Below are 25,288 nucleotides of genomic sequence, written 5' to 3' on the forward strand. Positions count from 1 at the left end.
TTCAGGAGTCTCTGTAGTGTATAATTATCAAATTAACAGGAAACAAGTTATAAATTAAATATAGAAAGCTTTCATAACTGTGGAAAATGTGTTTAGTTAATGAATTTTACACACTGAAAATGAAAAACTCTATTACATTAATGTGTAACTGATGGAGAATCACATTTCATTAATTTAATAGTCGTAATGATACCAGTTGCACCTTTAAAGGATAATAATAATAAACACAAATTGACTCTACAAAAAGGAAAGCAAAGATGATTTAAATAGTAACAGGGAAGTAAAATCATAAACAGTTATACATGTATATATAGGCACATACACACACTATGTAACAACAGTAATTGTAATTTATAATTGTAATTCGCTAAGACTGACTAGTAGAGTATAAAGTCAAGAAATGGCAGTGGAGTATAATAACATATTTCAGAAAAAAGTAATATTCCCAAATTAATAATTATTGATTATGCCATTTGATTGATGTCTGTTCTTTTGGCATCATGAGATCTACCTGCTTTGTGGAAAATCTCACCCTGTTTCTCCTGTGTTGGCTGCAGGAGCAGAAGGAGAAGCTCCATGCAGAGCTGAAACAGGTGCTGAGCCAGAAGAGAAGTCATCTGAGAGAGTCGACCTGCCAACTGGCCCAACCAGAGATGGACTCAGAGGCCACAGACGAGCAGACAGTAAGCAGGAGTCTCATAAACTCAGTCACTGAAATCCTTATTATGAAAAGTTTGACTCTATAACTGGTCCGAAGGTCAGCTCTTACAAGAAAAAAATGCATAAATTAATGTATTTTCTGAATGAAGATAAAGTACATGATTCACGTTTTCCTTTGAGTGGAGACTTACTGTATTTCAATTGGTCAGTCACTGGAAAAGTGTATGGAAGGACCTTTTCTCCATGACAGCTTAATGGATGAAATGGATTCAATAGCAAAGTGTGAAGTGACAATTACAGTACAGTAAATTTTGCACTCACTGAAGCAAGTGAAACAAGATATAAAACAGTGGTAAAGCCCACATGCACTGAGAACAATTTTAATCTACCGAGCAAAGAAAAAAGACAGAAATATATTCTGTTTTTCATGTTGTGCATGACTTTTTCCTGAAAGCGGCATGATGCAACTTTGCACACTGGTGCCCCCAGATAGTATCAATAGAAACTGTTCAAATGTTCCTGTTGTGTTCGGGTTGGTTTTATGGAGCTATGTGATGCAGAGTGATAAGACCAGTGAATTTATACATGAAAGATCCTGCCTTTAAAGCTTAACTCATGTAAAACATTAGACATGTTCTGCCACTGAGAAATGCTGAGTTGTCTGGTCACACTGCAACCACAACAATAAATGAAGTTCATAATAAGTTGTGTTTGAGTTACCCTGGTCAGCCAATGAGATGCCGCTCTGCTACAACGTGGAAAATGGGGGGTTTCACCTTCAAGTTTAAATCTGACATACAACTAAGAGCCTGAGATCTAACCACGACAAATGAAGAAAGACCAAAATAATGCAGAGATAAAATGTTTATCTTGGACTAAATTTTGTTCCTGTGGACTCCAGGAGATATTTAAAAGTTATTTACATGAATGTGTTTGTGATGTCTGTGTGTCAGAGTGGGGAGGAAGCCTCTATCCCAGTGGAAATCGTGGTGGAAACAGAGGCGGAGGCTGGGGCCAGCGGCTACAGTGTGACTGGTGGAGGAGAGCGAGGGATCTTTGTCAAGGATGTCCTCAAAGACTCTCCAGCTGCTAAACATCTCAGTCTACAGCAAGGTATCTGCGGTCACATCTTATCCTTTTAGGGAGCACTTTTAGCAAACACGCTCCTCACAAAGTGCTTTAAAATAAACACAATCCAAACAGGAAATAAGGTGAAAACATATACACTGCAAGCTCTAAGCTACACTGTGTGTTGGGGGGCGGGGAAATCAACCAGTTAACCAGTTGATTGGGGACAGCTTGTGCAAAAACTGATCTTTGGGTCAGTGGTTATGGTTTGGGTTAGGGTAAGTCTCCAGGAAATGAATGTAAGTCTATTTAAATACCCCAAAAGTGACTTTCTTCTCAGATTACTGCAGTTTGGTCACTTTTTATTTTGAATGTAATACTGGAATTGAAATGGTGTGTCTGACTTGACATTCTGGCCTTGGTGTAGTTCTTTGCTGTAGCCACTAGAGGGCAGACATGAGCGCATGATCTCCAGAGCAGAAACCTGTTACTGAAACAACTTTTTTAAAGAGTTTTTGTTTATACCAATACCGGTGTTGCTGTTGTTATTTGTAATAATAACTATTTCATTTTCATACTTATAACAATTACACTGATGAACAGTGTTAGCCATGCATTTATTGTAGTGTTGCAGTTCCTCATTGTGACCACAGGAGGGCAGTAAATCACCCATGATTCTACATTATAGCATGATCACCAGACCAGAAAATTGTTTTTGTTTTTGTTTTTTACCAGTATTAATATTGCTGTTGTCATTGTAATAATTGTGTCAAAAGTGACTTGCCACAAATCTTATTTTACCTTTAGTTTACCAGGAAAACCTCATTGAGATTAAAATCGCTTTTGCAAGAGTGTCCTGGTTAAGAAAGGCAGCAACATAAAGTTTTAGACAAACAACATAAAAACCAGTAATACAGATAGACCTCTCATTAGTCAATATAAGATAATAAAATCATGAATAAATATTACAATAAAATAGAAAAATAAAAATACAACCGTAATGCTAGAATTGAATTGAGAAACAACAGTAATTTGAAGCATTACAAACCTCCTAGCAATCCCATTGATGTTGGCAGATAGATGATGAGTTCCTGCAGCAAAGCTTTAAACCTGCCATGAGAAACCAGTGACGGTGATTTTAAAGGACCAGTGTGTACGATTTAGTGTTATTTAGCTGTGAAGTTGCAGATTGCAACCAACTGAATACTCCTCCGCTCACCCTCCCCTTCCAAGTGTGTAGGAGAACCTATGGTGGCCGCAAAACTTGCAAAAAACATAAAAGGCCCTCTCTAGAGCCAGTGTTTGGTTTATCCATTCTGGGCTACTGTAGAAACATGGCGGGCTCCGTGGAAGAGGACCCGCTCCCTCTGTAGATATAAAGGGCTCATTCTAAGCTAACAAAAACACAACAATTCTTATTTTCATTTTGTAGAAGATCCCAAGTATAAGGAGCAGCATACACGAAAGCTCTTTTACCAATCTCTGTTCGAACCTTAGGTACAGTCAACAAAAGGATACTCTGCGAGTGAAGAGCGTAATTATGTAGTGTTTGCAGTTCCTCACTGTGACCACCGGAGGGCAGTGAACACTTTAGATGAGAGAAAAGCTCCTTAGCTTCACTTGTTTTTTTTGTTTCCTTTGTCATAGTTTCACTTGTACAATATCTTTAGTATCTCATGGTAACAAACCATGGCCTAGAATAGATAACATATATACATACATTGTATGTATCAAAGATTTGCACTTCTATTGTTTTAATGTAAATAGAGGCCACAGCTAATGGTGCATCTGTGCAACAGTATTAAGCAGAATATAAGCTAATGAGGAGAGAAATTGACAAACTACACAAAAGATGCTTAAAAAGTTAGGCTGGTTATATTTAATGTGAGCACAAATTTCACACCATTACCTCCTAATTAACCTGATTAGCCTGATTTTGTCTCTGTGGTTGTTGCATGTTCACTTTTTATTGGTCCATGCATATTTGATTAGCTAATTTACTTGCATAAAAATGTAAAACAACAGTCTTGTGTTATATTGATTTTAAGGACTACTTTTACTTTTATTACTTGTCCTTGAATTGTTTTCTAATAATCCTAATAGTCCTAGTACTGCACTACATTTCTCCCTGGAAAAGTAGAGGACACAACAAAATATACATTATCGATTTTAGAATTTTGGTTTTTAACCCCAACCCAATTTGAATTAAAAGGAAAAAAATTATTGACTTATGACATTTCCATCTACTCGACCCTCATCAGGTATATGGGCAAATATCCCAACAGTTCCATATGAATACATAGATGCTCGCTAAATCACCCAATCAGAAGACCACAGAAATTTGTTCAATTTGTTGATGATTCCCCTTGAGGAAACACACATACTGCCATCCAGGTAATTAGGTAAAGAAGACGTGTTTTTTCTTCTTTAAAGCATACTATGAAAGGATTAGAAAATGACAAAGGCAAATAAGTTCTACTTTTCATCATCAATCATACAATTTTATCATCACAACATCTATATAACACCTAACTATCCAAAGTTAAGAGTTTTCCTCCAATGCACCTGTCACATATTCAGGTGTGCAGACATCTTTTTTTCAATGTTTTGACTTCAACTCAATAAAAGTACAAACTGAGATGGACTGGTGGGGAAGTTTAACATATGACTCTGACAGTTTCAACACCGGACACAATTCATACTGTTCCTTGTAGGTGACCAGCTGCTAAGTGCCAAGGTCTACTTCGACAACGTGAAATATGAAGACGCTCTGAAAATCCTTCAGTGTGCGGAGCCATATAAAGTCAGCTTCCAGCTGAAGAGGACCATCCCTGGAGCTGAGGTCAGCGTGAGGCCTCGAGTTCCCAGTTTGGAGGTCAAAGGACCCAAAGCCAAGATGGCCAAAATGGTGATCATTTATATTCTTTATTTATGAGTGGTATGTAGTTTAAATAAAGTAGCAATGTCAGTGTGTTATGCCTCATTGAAGCCCAATGTTTTTAAAGGGTTTTGTTTTAACTTTCAGATCCAATTGTAACTTAAAATGTGGCCCAATTAATATAAACATTTAGTACAATCTATCAGAGATTCATAGTAAATTTAAACCATAGTTTTTAAACCATAGTTCCCACACACAGTCCATTGTTAAATACTTTTAGCTACTGTACACAAAGCCAGCATCTGAACAGCATTGTCATACTCAGTTTGCAGGCCTTCAGATGTTAGTGACTGATCCTCTTGTCATGTGTGTTTGTGTACGTTTCAGAGTGTGAAAGGCACCAAGCCATTCAAGGCCAAGAAGAAGAGAGGCGGCCGCTTTGGACTGAAGAGGCTGAAAGAGAAGCGCAGAGAGGAGCTTGTGATAGAGGGAACACCCCCGAGGCTGGAGATGAGTGACGTGGATGTGGAGTTTTCTCTTCCCAAATTCAAACAGAGGAGGAGCGCAAAAGTCGAAGCAGAAGGAGCCGGAGCAGCAGTGAAAGCAAAGAGGAGGATCAGGTTGGTCTTGTTTTTGTTTTTTCTGTGTTTGCTTTTCTTGTTGAAATGGCTACATGCACAATGGTTATTTTTTACAGAGCATTTAGGAATATTTGTATCTTTTTTGGCAATATTACAATGTCTTTCTTTTTCTCTCTTTCCCTTCTTTACAATGTTTTACCAGGTTTCCCCACATGAAAGCAAAGAGTTACACTGGAGCAGAGACAGGAGGAAAAGTGGAAACTGGACAACTCGAGGGACAGGTGAATATCTCTCCATCTGAGATACCTGGAGCTAAAGTGAAAACCAAAGGAAAAGGACACAAGTTTGGACTCAACTTTCCTAAGACCAAACACACAAAGTCCGGCTCGGGTTTGGAAACTGGATCTTTGGAGCTGAAGCCGCCAGATGTGCACATCCAGCCACCATCAGTGGAGTTCAGTTTGTCTGGTGATAAAAGCAGCAATATGGATGTGGAGAAGGGAGGAGCTAAGTTTAATGCACCTGATGTGGAGTTTTCAATCCCTTCTGGAAAAGGTGAGGCATCTTTGCCAGCTGTGAAGGGAAAGGCAGAAATCAAAGCTCCTAAAATTGAAGTCAAAGGAGGGGTTGATGCAGAGGCAGCTGGGGGAAAAGTTGATGTAGATGTAGGCAAAGGAGATGCAAAGCTCAGAATGCCAAAGTTGAAACTACCCAAAGTTAGACTCTCGTGTCATTCAGATGAGATAGATGGTGGCATCAAGGTAAAAACAGAAGGGATAACAATGCCTGACAGTGACATAACACCTCCAAAAGTAGAAATCAAAGGAGGTGGTGATATTGGTGTCCCTGAAGCACATTTTACCAAACCAAAGATGGAAGGAGATCTCTCAGGAAATGTTGCATCTATTAAAATGCCTTCTGTTGACATTTCTTTACCAAACATGAAGGGAAAGTCTGACATAGACGTCTCACTCCCAGAGTATGAAGCAGCTGGGAAGACAGCAATTAAAATGCCTGGCGTTGACCTCTCTGTGCCTGGCGTTGATTTAGAGCTGGACACTGGACGGAGAATCCCTGATGAGGTGGAAGGCACTTTTAAAGGGCCCAAAATCTCTATGCCAAAAGTTGATATCACGTTACCAAAGATGGGATCACCAGATGTGAATATTGAAGATCCAGAGGGTGGAGGGAAATTCAGTCTACCGTCTGTTGACATCTCTCTTCCGAAGGTGGAAACTGGGGACGTTGATGTGGATATGGACTATTACGTTGGCGGAGATGGGAAGTTCAAGATGCCTGATTTTGACATATCTCTCCCAAAAATTAAGTCACCAGAGGGAGAAGTACATATTAAAGGACAAGAGGTTGAAGGGGGTTTCAAGCTTCCCAAAGTAGACCTGACCCTTCCCAAAGGCAAAGCAGCAACAACTGAGATGGACGTCGACATTGAAGGCCCTGGAGTGAAAGGTGGTAAATTTGAAATGCCCACACTTGACATTTCTCTGCCCAAAGGTAAAATGGAAGGAGACATTGAAGTAGAAGGGCATGCTGTGAAGGGAGGAAAATTCAAAATGCCTACCTTTGATGTTTCTTTACCAAAGCTGAAACAACCAGGGGCTCACGCGAACATAGAAGGTCCAGAATTTGAGGGTGGAGGTGAGATGCAGATGCCCTCTGCTGATATATCTTTGTCAAAAGGAAAGATAGAGGGAGACATTGAAATAGAGGGTCCATCTTTAAAAGGACAGAAGTTCAAAATGCCCTCATTTGATGTCAGACTCCCTAAGATAGGGACATCTGGGACTGAGGTGGACTTACAAGGTCCAGAGATTAAGGGAGGGAAAGTTGAGGTGCCATCAGTAGACATTTCTCTACCAAAAGGTAAATCCAAGGGTGAGGTTGACATCAAGGGAAAAGGAGGCAAGTTTAAAATGCCTTCATATAGTATATCTCTTCCAAAAATGAAATCACCTGAGGGAGGTGTTGTTCTGGAGGGACCTGAAATCAAAGGTGGAGAGATCAAAATGCCTTCTGTCGATCTCTCTGTTCCCCAAGGAAAAATAAAGGGAGATTTGAACATCAATGGCAGTGATGGAAAAGGAGGCAAATTCAACGTGCCTTCTGTAGACGTGTCTCTCCCAAAAATGAAGCTGCCTGAGGGAGAGGTGAAGCTAGAATGCCCTGAACTCCCAAATGTTGACATTTCACTTCCCAAGGCAAACGTGGAGGGCGACATGGAGCTCAAGGGCAGTGGTGGTAGCGGAGCCAAGTTCAAGATGCCCACGTTTGACATCTCACTCCCAAAGATGAAATCCAAAGAGGGAGGGGTTGATATTGAAGGACCTGAAGTTAAAGGGGCAATTGACACACCTACAGTTGATATCTCTCTTCCAAAAGGAAAAGCTGAGGGTAAGATAGATATTGAAGGACCCTCAGCAAAAGGAGGCAAGTTTAAGATGCCTACATTTGATGTATCCCTACCAAAGATGAAGATGCCTGAGGGAAATATTGGCCTTGAGGGACCCTCAGTTGATATCTCTCCTCCAAAGGGGAAAATAGAGGGTGGCATAGAGGGTAAAAGTAAAGGAGGACATTTTCATATGCCCTCAATTAATGTTTCCCTCCCCAAAATAAAATCAAAGCGAGGTGACATGAACATTGAGGGACCAGAAATCAAAGGTGGAAAAGCACAGGGAGATATTGATATTGACATCCACTCTGGAAAAGATGGAAAATTCAAAGGTGACATTAATATTGAAGGTGCTGAAGGGGAAATAGGTAAATTCAAAATGCCAAAATTTGATATTTCACTTCCAAAGATGAACCTGCCAGAGGGTGATGTCAAAGTGGAAGGACCAGAGATGAAAGGAAAAATGGAAATGCCAACTGTTGATATTTCACTTCCAAAAGGAAAAATAGAGGGAGAAGTTGGGGGCAAAGGAGGCAAGTTTCCAATGCCTTCACTTGATATAACTCTCCCTAAAATAAAAGCTAAGGAAGTTGATGTTGACATTGAGGGACCTGAAGTTCAAGGAGGAGGATTCAGTATGCCGTCACTTGATGTTTCTGTGCCTAAAATCAAATCTCCTGAAGTAGATGTCAGCCTTGAGGGTCCTGATGTTAAAGGTGGACATTTACACATGCCAACTGTTGACATTTCACTCCCAAAAGCAAAAGGTGAGGTTGGAATAAATGTTGAAGGTCCTGAGGGGAAAGAGGGAAAGATAAAAATGCCAAAATTTGACCTTTCGTTACCAAAGGTAAATTTTCCAGAGGGCGATGTCAAAGTAAAAGGGCCTGAGATAAAGAGCAGGAAGATTGAGATGCCAGACATTGATATTTCACTGCCTAAAGGAAAGGCAGGAGGGAAAATTGAAGTTGAAGGGCATGGTGCAAAAGGAGGCAAGTTCCATATGCCCTCATTTGATATCTCGCTTCCTAAAATGAAAGCTAAGGGAGCTGATGTCAATATTGAAGGTCCTGAACTTAAGGGAGGAAAAATCGACATGCCAGACATTGACGTTTCCCTCCCCAAAGGAAAGGCTGAGGCTGACCTCAATATTGAGGGTCCTGAGGTAAAGGGAGGTAAATTCAAAATGCCAAAATTTGATGTTTCACTTCCAAAGATACACCTGCCGGAGGGTAATGTCAAAGTGGAAGGACCAGAGATTGAAGGAAAAATGGACAAGCCAACTATTGATGTTTCACTCCCAGAAGGAAAAGTAAAGGGAGATGTTGACATTGAGGGACATGTGGCTAAAGGAGGCAAGTTTCACTTGCCCTCAGTTGATATATCTCTTCCTAAAATAAAAGCAAAGGGGGCTGATGTTGATATTGAAGGACCTGAACTTAAAGGTGTCATTTCACTTCCAGAGGGAAAAGTTGAGGGTGACTTAAATGTCAAGGGTCATGGAGGTAAAGGAGGGAAATTCAAAATGCCAAAATTTGATGTTTCATTGCCAAAAGTGAATCTCCCAGAGGGGGGTGTCAAAATAAAAGGCCCAGATATCAAAGGAGGGAAGATTGAAAAGCCAGATATGGATATTTCACTACCCAAAGGAAAAGCAGAGGGAGACATTGAAATTGAAGGACATGCTGGCAAAGGAGGCAAGTTCCATATGCCCTCTTTTGATATCTCTCTTCCTAAAATGAAAGCAAAGGGGGCTGATGTTGATATTGAAGGACCTGAACTGAAAGGTGGCATTTCACTTCCAGAGGGAAAAGTTGAGGGTGACTTAAATGTCCAAGTTCCTGAGGGTAAAGGAGGGAAATTCAAAATGCCAAAATTTGATGTTTCATTGCCAAAGGTGCATCTCCCAGAGGGAGATGTCAAAATAAAAGGCCCAGATATCAAAGGAGGGAAGATTGACATGCCAGATGTGGATATTTCATTACCCAAAGGAAAAGCAGAGGGAGAAATTGAAATTGAAGGACATGCTGGCAAAGGAGGCAAGTTCCATATGCCCTCTTTTGATATTTCTCTTCCTAAAATGAAAGCTAAGGGACCAGAGATAAATATTGAAGGTCCTGAAGTTAAAGGTGGAAAGCTTAACATGCCATCACTTGATGTTTCTCTTCCAAAAGTCAAATCTCCAGAGGTAGATGTCAGCCTTGAGGGTCCTGATGTAAAAGGTGGAAAGATCGACATCCCAACTGTTGACATTTCACTTCCCAAAGGAAGCGTTGAGGGGGACTTCAATGTTGAAGGACCTGAGATGAAAGGGGGGAAATTCAAAATGCCCAAATTTAATGTTTCTTTACCAAAAGTGAGTCTCCCAAAGATTGATGCCAACGTGGAAGCACCAGATATGAAAGGCAAAATTCAAATGCCCACTGTTGATATTTCACTTCCAAAAGGAAAGGCAGAGGTAGATGTTGACATTGATGGGCACGGTGGTGAGGGAGGCAAGCTTCACATGCCCTCAGTTGATATTTCTCTTCCAAAGATAAAAGCAAAAGGAGTTGATGTTGATATTGAAGGACCTGAAGTCAAAGGTGATATGTCACTCCCTAAGATTAAGTCTCCAGAGGTAGATGTTAGCATCAAGGGTCCTGATGTTAAAGGAGGAAAGTTTAACTTACCAACTGTTGACATTTCACTCCCCAAAGGAAAAGTTGAGGGTGACCTTGATGTTGAGGGCCCTGAGGTGAAGGGGGGTCATTTTAAAATGCCAAAATTTGATGTGTCCTTACCAAAAGTGAGTCTCCCAGAGGGTGATGTCAAAATAAAAGGACCAGAGTTCAAGGGCAAGAAGATTGAGATGCCAGACATTGATATTTCACTCCCCAAAGGAAAGGCAGGAGGGGATATTGAAGTTGAAGGGCATGGTGGAAAAGGGAGCAAGTTCCATATGCCTTCTGTTAATTTTCGTCTTCCTAAAATGAAAGCTAAAGGACCAGAGGTCAACATAGAAGGTCCTGAACTTAAGGGAGGAAAAATCAATGTGCCAGACACTGACATTTCACTCCCCAAAGGAAAGGCTGAAGCTGACATCAATATTGAGGGTCCTGAGGTAAAAGGAGGCAAATTCAAAATGCCGAAATTTGATGTTTCACTTCCAAAGATACACCTGCCAGAGGGTAATGTCAAAGTGGAAGGACCAGAGATTGAAGGAAAAATTGACAAGCCAGCTATTGATATTTCACTCCCAAAAGGAAAAGTAAAGGGAGATGTTGACATTGAGGGACATGTGGCTAAAGGAGGCAAGTTTCACTTGCCCTCAGTTGATATTTCTCTTCCTAAAATAAAAGCAAAGGGGGCTGATATTGATATTGAAGGACCTGAACTTAAAGGTGGCATTTCACTTCCAGAGGGAAAAGTTGAGGGTGACTTAAATGTCCAAGTTCCTGAGGGTAAAGGAGGGAAATTCAAAATGCCAACATTTGATGTTTCATTGCCAAAAGTGAGTCTCCCAGAGGGTGATGTCAAAATAAAAGGCCCAGACATCAAAGGAGGGAAGATTGAAATGCCAGATATAGATATTTCACTACCCAAAGGAAAAGCAGAGGGAGACATTGAAATTGAAGGACATGCTGGCAAAGGAGGCAAGTTCCATATGCCCTCTTTTGATATCTCTCTTCCTAAAATAAAAGCAAAGGGGGCTGATGTTGATATTGAAGGACCTGAACTTAAAGGTGGCATTTCACTTCCAGAGGGAAAAGTTGAGGGTGACTTCAATGTCCAAGTTCCTGAGGGTAAAGGAGGGAAATTCAAAATGCCAAAATTTGATGTTTCATTGCCGAAGGTGCATCTCCCAGAGGGGGATGTCAAAATAAAAGGCCCAGATATCAAAGGAGGGAAGATTGAAATGCCAGATATAGATATTTCACTACCCAAAGGAAAAGCAGAGGGAGAAATTGAAATTGAAGGACATGCTGGCAAAGGAGGCAAGTTCCATATGCCCTCTTTTGATATATCTCTTCCTAAAATGAAAGCAAAGGGGGCTGATGTTGATATTGAAGGACCTGAACTGAAAGGTGGCATTTCACTTCCAGAGGGAAAAGTTGAGGGTGACTTAAATGTCCAAGTTCCTGAGGGTAAAGGAGGGAAATTCAAAATGCCAAAATTTGATGTTTCATTGCCAAAGGTGCATCTCCCAGAGGGGGGTGTCAAAATAAAAGGACCAGACATCAAAGGAGGGAAGACTGACATGCCAGATGTGGATATTTCATTACCCAAAGGAAAAGCAGAGGGAGAAATTGAAATTGAAGGACATGCTGGCAAAGGAGGCAAGTTCCATATGCCCTCTTTTGATATCTCTCTTCCTAAAATGAAAGCTAAGGGACCAGAGATAAATATTGAAGGTCCTGAAGTTAAAGGTGGAAAGCTTAACATGCCATCACTTGATGTTTCTCTTCCAAAAATCAAATCTCCAGAGGTAGATGTCAGCCTTGAGGGTCCTGATGTAAAAGGTGGAAAGATCGACATCCCAACTGTTGACATTTCACTTCCCAAAGGAAGCGTTGAGGGGGACTTCAATGTTGAAGGACCTGAGATGAAAGGGGGGAAATTCAAAATGCCCAAATTTAATGTTTCTTTACCAAAAGTGAGTCTCCCAAAGATTGATGCCAACGTGGAAGCACCAGATATGAAAGGCAAAATTCAAATGCCCACTGTTGATATTTCACTTCCAAAAGGAAAGGCAGAGGTAGATGTTGACATTGATGGGCACGGTGGTGAGGGAGGCAAGCTTCACATGCCCTCAGTTGATATTTCTCTTCCAAAGATAAAAGCAAAAGGAGTTGATGTTGATATTGAAGGACCTGAAGTCAAAGGTGATATGTCATTACCAAAAGTTCACTTACCAACTGCTGACATTTCACTCCCCAAAGGAAAAGTTGAGGGTGGCCTTGATGTTGAGGGCCCTGAGGTGAAGGGGGGTAAGTTTAAAATGCCAAAGTTTGATGTGTCTTTACCAAAAGTGAGTCTCCCGGAGGGTGATGTCAAAATAAAAGGACCAGATATCAAAGGAGGGAAGATTGAGATGCCAGACATTGATATTTCACTCCCCAAGGGAAAAGTAGGAGGGGAAATTGAAGGGCATGGTGGAAAAGGAGGCAAGTTCCATATGCCCTCTCTTGATATCTCTCTTCCTAAAATGAAAATGAAAGGTCCAGAGGTCAACATAGACAGTCCTGAACTTAAGGGAGGAAAAATAAACTTGCCAAGTACTGATATTTCACTACCTGAAGGAAAGGCAAAAGCCGACCTCAATATTGAGGGTCCTGAGGTGAAAGGAGGCAAATTCAAAATGCCCAAATTCGATGTTTCACTTCCAAAGATAAATCTGCCAGAGGGTAATGTGAAAGTGGAAGGACCGGACATGAAGGGAGGAAAGATTGCAATGCCAGCCGTTGATATTTCAGTTCCAGTAGGAAAAGTGGAGGGAGATATCGATATTGAAGGACCATCTGCAAAGGGAAAGGTTGAAGTGCCAAAAGTTGATCTGTCTGGTAAAAAGGGTAGTGGGCTCCACATGCCAACTATTGACATAAATTTACCCAAATTTGATCTTGACCTCAGCCTCCCCTCTGGTGTGAAAGACAAAAGCCTCAAAGTGGACGCCAGTGTTCCTGATGCATCAACAGATGTGGAGTTGTCTGGTCTCAAAGGAAACATTAAACCAGCCAAGTTGAAAGTTAAGGGTGTGGATATCGAGACAGGTGGTGTAGAAGATCCAGGTGCATCCCTCAAACTTCCAACTGTCAAACTACCATCAGTTGACATCTCTGCTCCGAAGGTGGATCTAGACTTTGGTCGCGCCAAACCTAAGGGTGATGATGTTGAAGTGGAGCTTCTGAAAGCAGAGGGAGGCAGGCCTTCTTCAGGGGGCAGCTTTGATCTGCCGAATGTCTCCCTTAAAGTCCCCAGTTTCTCTCTTCCCAGGTTTGGTGGAAAGTCTAAGAGCGGTGATTTGGCACTATCAGGAGAAGGCCCCAAGGGTGACATTTCCCTCAGCCCACCACATGTGGAAGGAGAAATTAGGGCACCATCAGTAGAGTTTGATGGGGATGGAAAAGTCAAGGTGAAAAAATCGAAAATCAAAATGCCCTCATTCGGATTATCCAAAAAGGATGCAGGTGTGTCCGTGTCTTCTCCTGATGTGGATGTTAAAATGAAAAAGGGGAAAATTGACATTCCTAAACCAGACATCAATGTTGAGGGCCCAGATGATAAATCAAAATACAAACTAAAATTCCCCAAGTTCTCCATCCCAGGATTTGGCTCTAAAGAAAGAGATTTAGGAAAGCCAAGCGGTGACTTTGAAGCTAAGGCCAAGGTCAAGATGCCTTCTGTTGAGCTGTCTCTACCAGCAGCTAAAACACCAGAAACTGAAGTTCTTCTCCCCAAAGCAGAAGTGGATGTCTCAGAGGCTGATCTCAGAGGTTATGAGGGAAACCTCAAAATTCCCAAAATGCCAACAATTGACGTTTCCATCCCTAAAATAGACCTGGACGTGTCCTTGCCTAAAGTAAAGCATGATGCAAAGACTGAGAAAGGAGGCAAATTCAGCATGCCACATGTCAAGATGCCCAATATTGACTTGTCCCTTCCTAAAGGAAAAACAGGCGACATTGAAGGAGGTCACATTGAAGTTGACACTGAAGGAGGGAAGTTCAAAATGCCTCAAATCAGTATGCCCGATGTAGATGTATCCCTGCCAAAAGGAAAATTTCCAAAGATTGAAGGACCAGAAGTGGAACTAAAGGGAGGTGAAGGAGAATTCAAAATGCCTCACATTACAATGCCATCAATAGATGTGTCCCTTCCCAAAGGGAAATCTGGAGATCTTGCAACACCAGATGTTGAAATACATGGTGATGGAGGTGGAAAGTTTAAGATGCCTCATGTCAAAATGCCTAATATTGACATATCTCTGCCTAAAGGAAAGACTGGTAAATTAGAGGGACCAGATGTTGAAATAGAAGGAGGTACAGGAGGAAAGTTCAAAATGCCTCACATGAAAATGCCCAACATCAACCTATCTCTTCCTAAAGCAAAAGTCGAAGGTGCTGAGATAGAGACACCTGAAATAGAAATGGAAGGACAAGGAGGAGGAAAATTCAAAATGCCTCACATGAAAATGCCACATCTTGACATCTCTCTACCCAAAGGAAAGGTTGAGGGCCCAGAGGTGGAGATCAAAGGAGAAGGTGGGAAATTCAAGATGCCACATGTCAGTATGCCCTCAGTTGACGTTTCACTGCCCAAAGGAAAGGTTGAAGGTCCAGATGTTGAGATTGAGGGAGATGCAGGAGGAAAATTCAAAATGCCTCACATGAAAATGCCACATTTTGACATCTCTCTACCCAAAGGAAAGATTGAGGGCCCAGAGGTGGAGATCAAAGGAGAAGGTGGGAAATTCAAGACGCCACATGTCAGTATGCCCTCAGTTGACGTTTCACTGCCCAAAGGAAAGGTTGAAGGTCCAGATGTTGAGATTGAGGGAGATGCAGGAGGAAAATTCAAAATGCCTCATATGAAAATGCCACATCTTGACATTTCTCTACCCAAAGGAAAAGTACAAGGTCCAGAAGTCGAAATGGAGGGAGGTACAGGAGGAAAGTTCAAAATGCCTCACATGAAAATGCCACATGTCAGTATGCCCTCAGTTGATATTTCACTGCCCAAAGGAAAGATTGAAGGTCCAGATGTTGAGATAGAGGGAGGTACAGGAGGAGAGTTCAAAATGCCCCATTGGAAAATGCCAGATGCTGATATATCTCTGCCCAAAGGAAAGATTGAAGGCCCAGAAGTTGAGATGGAGGGAGGTACAGGGGGAAAGTTCAAAATGCCTCATGTGAAAATGCCAGATTTTGGTATCTCTCTGCCCAAAGGAAAAATACAAGGTCCAGAAGTTGAAATGGAGGGAGGTACAGGAGGGAAGTTCAAAATGCCTCACATGAAAATGCCCAACATCAACTTATCTCTTCCTAAAGCAAAAGTTGAAGGTGCTGAAATAGAGACACCTGAAATAGAAATGGAGGGCCAAGGAGAAGGAAAATTCAAAATGCCTCACATGAAAATGCCACATGTCAGCATGCCCTCAGTTGATATTTCAATGCCCAAAGGAAAGGTTGAAGGTCCAGATGTTGAGATAGAGGGAGGTACAGGAGGAAAATTCAAAATGCCTCACATGAAAATGCCACATTTTGACATCTCTCTACCCAAAGGAAAGATTGAGGGCCCAGAGGTTGAGATCAAAGGGGAAGGTGGGAAATTCAAGACGCCACATGTCAGTATGCCCTCAGTTGACGTTTCACTGCCCAAAGGAAAGGTTGAAGGTCCAGATGTTGAGATAGAGGGAGGTACAGGAGGAAAATTCAAAATGCCTCACATGAAAATGCCACATCTTGACATCTCTCTACCCAAAGGAAAAGTACAAGGTCCAGAAGTTGAAATGGAGGGAGGTACAGGAGGAAAGTTCAAAATGCCTCACATGAAAATGCCACATGTTGACATCTCTCTACCCAAAGGAAAGATTGAGGGCCCAGAGGTTGAGATCAAAGGGGAAGGTGGGAAATTCAAGACGCCACATGTCAGTATGCCCTCAGTTGACGTTTCACTGCCCAAAGGAAAGGTTGAAGGTCCAGATGTTGAGATAGAGGGAGGTACAGGAGGAAATTTCGAAATGCCTCACATGAAAATGCCACATCTTGACATCTCTCTACCCAAAGGAAAAGTACAAGGTCCAGAAGTTGAAATGGAGGGAGGTACAGGAGGAAAGTTCAAAATGCCTCACATGAAAATGCCACATGTTGACATCTCTCTACCCAAAGGAAAGATTGAGGGCCCAGAGGTTGAGATCAAAGGGGAAGGTGGGAAATTCAAGACGCCACATGTCAGTATGCCCTCAGTTGACGTTTCACTGCCCAAAGGAAAGGTTGAAGGTCCAGATGTTGAGATAGAGGGAGGTACAGGAGGAAAATTCAAAATGCCTCACATGAAAATGCCACATCTTGACATCTCTCTACCCAAAGGAAAAGTACAAGGTCCAGAAGTTGAAATAGAGGGAGGTACAGGAGGAGAGTTCAAAATGCCCCATTGGAAAATGCCAGATATTGATATATCCCTGCCCAAAGGAAAAATTGAAGGTCCAGATGTTGAAATGAAGGGAGATGGAGGGGGAAAATTCAAAATGCCTCATATGAAAATGCCAGATATTGGCATGTCTTTGCCTAAAGGAAAGGTTGAAGGTCCAGAGGTGGAGATTAAAGGGGAAGGTGGGAAATTTAAAATGCCACACATTAGTATGCCTTCAGTTGATATTTCACTGCCTAAAGGAAAAATTGAAGGCCCAGAAGTTGAGATGGAAGGAGACGCAGGAGGCAAATTCAGAATGCCTCATGTGAAAATGCCAAATGTTGGTATCACTCTACCCAAAGGAAAAGTACAAGGTCCAGAAGTCGAAATGGAGGGAGGTACAGGAGGAAAGTTCAAAATGCCTCACATGAAAATGCCACATGTTGGCATCTCTCTACCCAAAGGAAAGGTTGAGGGCCCAGAGGTGGAGATCAAAGGAGAAGGTGGGAAATTCCAGATGCCACATGTCAGCATGCCCTCAATTGATGTTTCTCTGCCCAAAGGAAAGGTTGAAGGTCCAGATGTTGAGATAGAGGGAGGTACAGGAGGAAAGTTCAAAATGCCTCACATGAAAATGCCACATCTTGACATCTCTCTACCCAAAGGAAAGATTGAGGGCCCAGAGGTGGAGATCAAAGGGGAAGGTGGGAAATTCAAGATGCCACATGTCAGTACGCCCTCAGTTGATATTTCACTGCCCAAAGGAAAGGTTGAAGGTCCAGATGTTGAGATTGAGGGAGATGCAGGAGGAAAATTCAAAATGCCTCATGTGAAAATGCCAAATGTTGGTATCACTCTACCCAAAGGAAAAGTACAAGGTCCAGAAGTTGAAATGGAGGGAGGTACAGGAGGAAAGTTCAAAATGCCTCACATGAAAATGCCACATGTTGACATCTCTCTACCTAAAGGAAAATCTGGCACAATTGAGGGGGCGGAGCTGGAGATTGAGGGAGAGGGAGGCAAATTTAAAATGCCTCACATGACAATGCCCTCTGTAAATATTTCACTGCCTAAAGGGAAGACTGTAGGTCCTGAAGTTGAAATTAAGGGTGAGGAAGGAAAGTTCAAGATGCCTAATGTTGACATATCTCTCCCTAAAGGAAAAATAAATATTGACACACCTGAACAGAAAGTGGAAGCAGAGGGAGGAGCCATAAAGCTGCCACATATCAAGATGCCAATGGTTGATATTTCACTTCCAAAAGGTAAAAGTAAGGATATGGATATTGAAGCAGAGATCAATTTACCAACCATTGAGACAGGAGGGAAAATTAAAGCGCCACAAGTCACATCACCAGATGTGGACATTGATGTGACACTTGGTAAACCCAAACAAGACACAGAAGCTCATGGGCAAGCTAATTTGCATGTTGAGGGAGAGCACAAAGGTCTGAAACTCAAGATGCCGACAATAGATATCAAAGGTCCAAAAGGAGACCTAGAGCTTGATTTAGGACTTCATAGAGGAGACGGCAAGAAGGACAAGAAAAAAGTTGAACTACCTGACTTGGATCTCAACTCAACGGGAAAAGTAAAAGGGCCTAAAGTCAAAGGTACAAAATTCAAGATTGGAATGCCAAAAAAGAAAACTGGCAAAGATTTAACAGCAGAAGTGAAAACAAGCAAAAACGGTGACGATGACAATGGTCAAGTTAAAGAAAGATTTGAGCTTGAAGCTGAAGTTAGCAAACCAGAAATCTCTGGTCACACAATCTCAGGCCACAACGGACATACAGAGGACAAAGTGCCAGTGCCAGGGATTTCCTTACCAAGTGTTAGTCTGAAAACCAATCAAGACTCAGCCACCTTAGGAACGGGGGGAGAAGCTGGCATCTCATCATCCACTGTAGAAATCAAAGTTCCCAGGATTCCAGACATAGAGTTTGATATTGGTACATCACATGATGAAGATCAGGACAAAACAGAAAAGGGCAAGAAAGTCAAAATCCCTAAGTTTGGTGTCCCATTACCCTCCATCTCCTCTCCTGAAGGAAGAATCTATGGGCCAGAAATTCGGTATGAGGGCCCTAAAATGCCCAAAGTAAAGAAAGCTGTTTTTGTCCTGGTTGATCCTCCTCAGACAGATGAACACGCTGCATGTGCAAGCCTCCAAGAAGAGGAGACAACAGCTAACGCTCAAACAGAGGACGTCAAAGTGAAGATGCCCAAAATCCAAATGAAGCCAAGCTTTGAGAAGTCCAAAGATAAATCAGCAGAGAGAGAGGGGGAGGGAGAGGAGAAGTCAAAGGGAGGGAAGATGAAAATGCCTAAAGTGTCATTTTCTCCGGGCAAATCAGGGTCATTTGATGTTACTGCCAAGGCCGAAGGCTCAAGTTCAAGTCTCAACGGTGAAAAAGATGCAAGTCCTCACAAGGGCTCCAAGGACAATAAAGGGACATTCAGTAGTAAAATCAAACTTCCAAAGGTGGAGTTCACCTCTCCATATGGCAAGATGACTGCAGGGGAGGAGCACACAGAAATTAGTGCAAAACTGGGAAAAGATTCATCACCAGCAGAAGTGAGGGGAGAAGCTAAAGAACTTAAAGTAAAATCATCCAAGATTGCAGGTTTCCATGAGGAGCTCTCAAAGGATGTGGTGTCATCTCACGCCAGAACAGATATGCTGGACAGGGACAGCTCAGAGTCCCCCGCTGGTTTTACCATGGAGTTAAGCTCAGCAAAGGTTCAGACTTGGAGCGAGGTGGAGAGCAAAAGCAGGGAGTGGGAGTCTGAAGAGAGAGAGTCTTCCCCCTGGTTCAAGGTCCCTAAGTTGACCCTGAAGCCACATTCGACAGGTAAGGATAAAGAGATAACAAGATATTTGAAAACTTGACAGAGACTCAGAAGGCTGATAGTATCCAAGTCAAACATGTTTTATTTACTGTATTTTCTTAAAGAGGAACCCATTATTTCCAAAATCGATATATACAGTAATCTATTTTTATATGACCTCATCAGTTTTTATTTAAAGGGGGATCTTTACATTTCAATGGTTGCTATTCATGGTTAGTACTACTGAGCCTGTTTTGTCTTCTTTTGCTCCGATGGTTCTTTGTCCATACCCAAAAAAAAACTTGATTGATGTCACCAGGGTTATCTCTGTTTAGGCTCAGAAAATACAGATTTTCAATGGACCACTGCATGACAAACTAGGGGAATTCAGTTTGAAAGATGTGGACCCTCCCTGCCTGGTAAACCCCTGCTCTCGAGTTGCATTATGGGAAGTGTAGGACCCATATTAGCCCCTTTTTGACCAGAAGTTCCAGGTACTTTGAAACCAGAGGAACTAATCTCAGGAACTAAACTTGGAAGTAAAAGTCCAAAGTGTTGTGCAGTACTGTTTGTGTTTCCACATCTGAGGAACCAGGTAGATCATGCAACCCATGAGGAATTTAAAAAAATGCACACATTCACACAAGGAAAAGACAACACAGATTTGACCTGTTGTTTTTTGTATTTACTGTTGCATGAGTTTGATGTAATGAAAGAATGAAAAGGAGAAATACAGAGGAGGAAAATGAAACTAACAACATCTGTCTCCACAGTAAATCATCTGTTGAGCGTTTGAAGGTTATTAATTTGTGCTTTAGAACATAACCTCCATGAAACAATCAGAAAATAACATTTTATTTCTCTCACTCACTGGCTTTGTTTTCCCTACCACCGCTCCCTCTCTTCATTCACTCTCTAGCTCGCTAGACCACCAGCGATCTCTCTTACTCACTCACTGATGCTCTCAGCTCACTGGCGTTATATTTTAAAACGAGTCAGGGAGCCAACAACAAAGCCTAACTTTACTTTTAACATTAACAAACAAAAGAGAACTGTCCTCCTCTCGTCCTAATATTAACAGTAGAGTACTTCCTTTTTTTATGAATGAAGCGATACACAAGTTGAAGCATCTACAGTGTCTGTGTTTGACCAATCAGCAATACTGCAAACTCTGCCCCTAAAGTTCCTGTACTTTTGGAAAGTACTAGCACCCGAGCAGGGACTTTTCAGGCAGTAAAATAATCTCCCTGGAACTTAATTTAGACCCTGGTTCCTCCGGTGGAAATGCAGGTAGAGGAACTGAGTTCTTCAAAAGGTTCTTAGTCACTGAGGAAACTAAAAGTCAGTATATCTGCTACACTGATTTTGACCATTCTTTACTTTATCTCTCTTTCACAAGTCCTTCACAACTTTATGGAGGTGCAATATTAAACCACTTGAGTACTCCTTTAAAAGAGAATAACGCACAAATCATCCAAAATTAGCAATAATGCTCATATTATGTATATGCTGTATACGCTTTTGTATGTGTGTTTTATGTTTTATACCTATTACAACAGAATTTATTCCAATATACAAAACATTTTACATAATTCGTCCTTGCTTTTAATTTTGGTGTGTTTTGTTTTGTCAGTTTTTGTTCTATAAATTATTAATTTATCACTTCCTGTTTTGTCTCTGCTACAAAAGACTGAGTGTCTTTTCCTTCTTCCGTTCTTACACTCCGTCCTCTTGATTTCTCCACCTGTCCTTCTCTCCTCTCCTTGTTTCCTTTCCTCTAATTTCCTCTCCTTGTCTCCTCTCTTCACCTACTCCCCCAGGCTTCCTCCAGATAACCCCCGAGGGTTCTCCTCAGGCCGAGCGGAAGGGGGAGGTTGGAGGCGAGGCCAACGTCTTGGGGTCTTTCTGTCTCCACACCTCAGGAATCGACTTCACCACCCAGGAAATGTCCGAAGAGCACCAAGTCTCCTCCACCGAGGAAGGCACAGTCACCATGGTGACAAAGACCTCCAGAGTCACCCACCAAATGGTTACCACTGAAACGCGAACAAGTGAATCTTCGTCAACCACGACAACAACTCACCAGGTGACGGACTTCTGAGAACTTCTGAGGATGCTGTAACGATATCTTAAATGTCTTTTAATAATTTTTTTGTTTTTCTTTGCTGAGGTTGCAGTGTTCTTGTAAGCTAAGCCTGCAACATGGCAAACCTCTATTGAGTAAAAGTCTTTATTTTATATTTTAATAGGTGAGGTATGAATGTGATGAAAAGCAGTGACATTTCATCAACCAGCATTATTGTCATTATTACAGCAGCAGAGTAATATATACTTCCATTTTTTCATTTTAAATGTGACTATTTTTGTTACTGTTATTCAAGTTTTGTTAGTTTAGTCCAAATTATTTATCAGATTTTGTTTGGTTTTAAAGGTTTCACTCTGAATGTAAACATGTCAGATTGCTTCATAATTTATTGTTGTTCATGTGTTCAAAATACGCTGGAGTGACTCATCATATTTTCATATTGATCATCAGCATCATTGATTGTGGTTTTATAATAAGTTCAAAATAGTTCATTTTGAACCACTACAGTACAGGCCAGAAAAATATTTATGTAAATACAACTTATAATTGCTTTTTTGAAGCAGTATCCCTTCAGTACAAAATGTAATTATTTTCATATTCACCAAATGTCAGGAGTAGAAATTATATTTTTGGACCTGATAACCTATTATGTTTGTCTTGAGCAAGAAGTGTGAGCTTTTTTGAGATTATAGGCTTTTCTCATTTTCTGCCATATAGTTTTATTATATTTTAAGCAATTAGCTGGTGCTGTTACCCAGAGCTAGTCACAGTGAGTGAGCAGGTAGGGAGTCTTGCTTAAGGACACTCTGGACTCTTTTTCTGCTGTGGGGATCAAACCTGTGACCTTCCGGTTACAGGTTGCTCTCGAACATTTAGGTCAACCTGCTGCTAATGTAATTTATTTTTCCTGTACACTGCCAGAAAAAGACTCTACACTACTGTATATTTTATGATTGGGGTTTTAGCTTCAAGATCAACCTCCTGACTGACGTTAATGTTTTGAAACTCAGCTGTGAACTGTGTTGAGTTTCGAAACATTGGCGTTGAGCTGGGAGGAAATTTGGGGCTTTAGGAGTGTTGTTGGACGCTATAGCAAAATAACTGAGTGGAGTTTTAAAGGTAAAAATGTGAACCTTTTTAACTTGACCCTGTAACAATAACTAACCCTCTATAAACTACTTTACCATAAGGCTGCTACAATGACAGTCTGGCTAACGAGTGGCAAGCCTTGATGTTGTACTAAAGCCATCATGTAACACACTATTTCCTCTAAAGACAGTACAGAGGGGATCAAGTCAAGAGGACCAAGGCACATTTTCCTTGTTTTTGATAATCTGACATTGTTCTGTTTAATATATGCATATTTTTTAAGATATTATAAGAAACTTTGGATATTAAAAAAGATTAATGTCAGATTAGCAGAAGCATTTTAAGTGCCTTTACCTTTACCCCCAAATTGCTTTGAAAAGCCTTGTGCTGTCTTTGTCTCTACATTCAGACATTTAGGTTTCATTCCCAAATGCAGTACTTGCCTTTTCAGAGGAAAAACATCTACTGTAATATTACTGACATAAAATTAAAATACACTACCTATAGCCATTTACTTACAAGATAACAGTTTCACAAGATCAGATTTTTCTAAATAACGAACTGTTTTTTCAAGTAGATGTAAAGCATTTGAGAATGAACACCTGACTTTTTACTTTACTTGGTTGACTTTAGTTTACTTGGTTGGTAGATGGAATGAAAATGTGTGATGAAATGCAATCAAGAAGTCCTAACATATCCACTCCCACACGTTTTTCATTAACAATTTTTAACACTAATGCCTGTGTTGCAGGTGAAAAATAGATTTTCAAAAAGCTGGAACAAGAGTAGTGACATGTCAAGGTAACACGCACTGAGTAGTATCTATGTGTATAGAGATTTTTACCTTTCTGGTTTAATCGAGTCTTTGATTTTTGTTTCTTTTAGACTATAAGGGTTTCAGTGCCAAGTATTTGTCAAAGCTGCATTGGAGAGACTGTTGGTTAAGATGTTACATCAATAAAAATAATATTCACACAAAAACGGTTTCAATTAAGTTTCCTGGTGTCTCTTTCTGACTATCACAAGTCCATTCAAAATCAAGTCTTATTTTTTGCAGGTCCACAAGCAGCTGAAGCCTTTAGTAACTTGCTGCTTAGCAAAGTACACCCACTGACATTCAAATTCCTTACTTAAAAAAACATGATGAAAAGGTAGTGATAAAAAATAAATGTGCTCATGGTTTGTAAGTTTGGATTTACTATCTCATAATTTTTACTCCTCAATTTAATATTGTAATAACTCAAAATTTTGACTCCGTAAGTGAGCGTTTTAAGATAGTTTTGGCTAATTAAGGCTACCTGTCATCATTTTAACTTATATATCATGATTTTGACCTAGTAAGTCAAACTTTTGACTAAGTCCAAATTTTATATTTTTTTAATATATTTTAATTGGCTTTTTTAATAACATACAGAACAGCCATACAACAATAGAAAAAGAAAACAATGAAGAAAAAGAAAAACATACTAACAAACAGGCAGATGTACAAAGTAAAAGCCTTATGTCATTACGATGGGCTGCAGAGACAGAAATAGACACTAGATGATAAATAAATGTGACTTATTCCATTTGGAGTCACATTCAGGAGGGTGGGAAGTTAGAGCTTAGCTCTTATGTAATCCATAAATGGTTTCCAAATTCTCTCAAATGTATTGGAGCAGCCATGTGTTGTGAATCTCCTCCAGTTTGAGCTTGCTGCATCGCCTCCGTCAGCCGCTGAGTCCAGCTCGGTGGATGAAGACTCTTCCAGTGGAGAGGGATCAATCTCCATGCTAACAAAGTGACACATTCTGTTAGTTTGAGTTTAGTTCTGGAAAGATTGTTATTATTCTCTCCTGCAATGCCAAAAATGGTTATCATAGGATCCAGCTGAATCACCGTTTTGAAAATATCTTACAGTGTTTTGAAGATTGAGATTGTCAGAATGAATGTGCTGCATCTGTCACAGGTTGAGTCTACGTCTCGAAACATTTTAGGGAGTTTGACTTTAGAGTAATGACGCCGATGCAGCACCTTGAATTGAATGAGGCCATGCTGGGCACATATTGAGGCTTTTCTCCACTGCTCCGTTGTCAAAGCCAACCCCAAATCCCCTTCCCACACAGACTTTAGAAACTCCAATGATAGTAAGTCTAAATTTTAACTTACTATCTCAAAATTTATCTCAAAATTCTAACTTAGTATCCATCTATAAATATGACTTACCCTGAGTATTTTTATTAGGGGTGGGTAGCATTTTTGTTTAATCTCTTTTCTCCTGTTTCTGTCAGGTCAGTGATTTGTACTTTTGTTTCTTTCGGTTTAATGAGGTAATTTTAGGCTAATAAGCTTTAGCTCCTTTTTGTTTGTTGCTTTGCTGTTTACCCATCCTGAAGCTTAAAGTATGAAATAAACATTTAAAGGGCTGAAAAATTCCTTATTGCTGGTGGGTCTTTGCAGCCGGGAAGAGGAGACTCTCATTTTCATGTTGCGCCAGGGTTTCCCCTAGGTCGGGTCGCAAAAAAGCTGCTCTTTGTAATTCACTGGTATTGATTATCTTGGAAGGTCAACAGAGTACTTGCAGTCCTTGC

The 25,288-nt window shown here is 40.9% G+C and overlaps 1 protein-coding gene across 4 annotated transcripts; it reads left to right on the plus strand.

Annotated features, from left to right (window-relative positions):
• Nucleotides 1-571: 571 nt before the first annotated feature.
• Nucleotides 572-23,692, plus strand: prx (periaxin). Of its 4 annotated transcripts, none has more exons than XM_042415005.1 (7): nt 572-683; nt 1,614-1,773; nt 4,443-4,636; nt 4,994-5,226; nt 5,390-15,114; nt 15,334-19,566; nt 21,364-23,692. In XM_042415005.1, exons 1-7 carry the CDS (start codon nt 654-656, stop codon nt 21,642-21,644), a joined length of 14,856 nt encoding a protein of 4,951 aa, XP_042270939.1. In that variant the 5' UTR covers nt 572-653; the 3' UTR covers nt 21,645-23,692. The 4 variants fall into 4 exon arrangements, with proteins under 4 accessions (XP_042270939.1, XP_042270940.1, XP_042270941.1 ...); XM_042415006.1 differs by having other exon boundaries at nt 5,390-15,102; nt 15,322-19,566; XM_042415007.1 differs by having other exon boundaries at nt 5,390-15,003; nt 16,063-19,566.
• The last annotated feature ends 1,596 nt before the right edge of the window (nt 23,693-25,288 follow it).

The sequence above is a fragment of the Thunnus maccoyii genome, chromosome 6 (genome assembly GCF_910596095.1).
Source record: "Thunnus maccoyii chromosome 6, fThuMac1.1, whole genome shotgun sequence".
NCBI lineage: Eukaryota > Metazoa > Chordata > Actinopteri > Scombriformes > Scombridae > Thunnus > Thunnus maccoyii.

Excerpts from the sequence above, each read along its gene's own strand:
- prx (XM_042415005.1), top strand. The coding sequence starts at position 654 with ATGGACTCAGAGGCCACAGACGAGCAGACA. Across the intron at positions 5,227-5,389 it reads AAAGCAAAGAGGAGGATCAG|GTTTCCCCACATGAAAGCAA; the intron begins GTTGGTCTTGTT and ends ATGTTTTACCAG. Across the intron at positions 19,567-21,363 it reads CCTGAAGCCACATTCGACAG|GCTTCCTCCAGATAACCCCC; the intron begins GTAAGGATAAAG and ends CTACTCCCCCAG.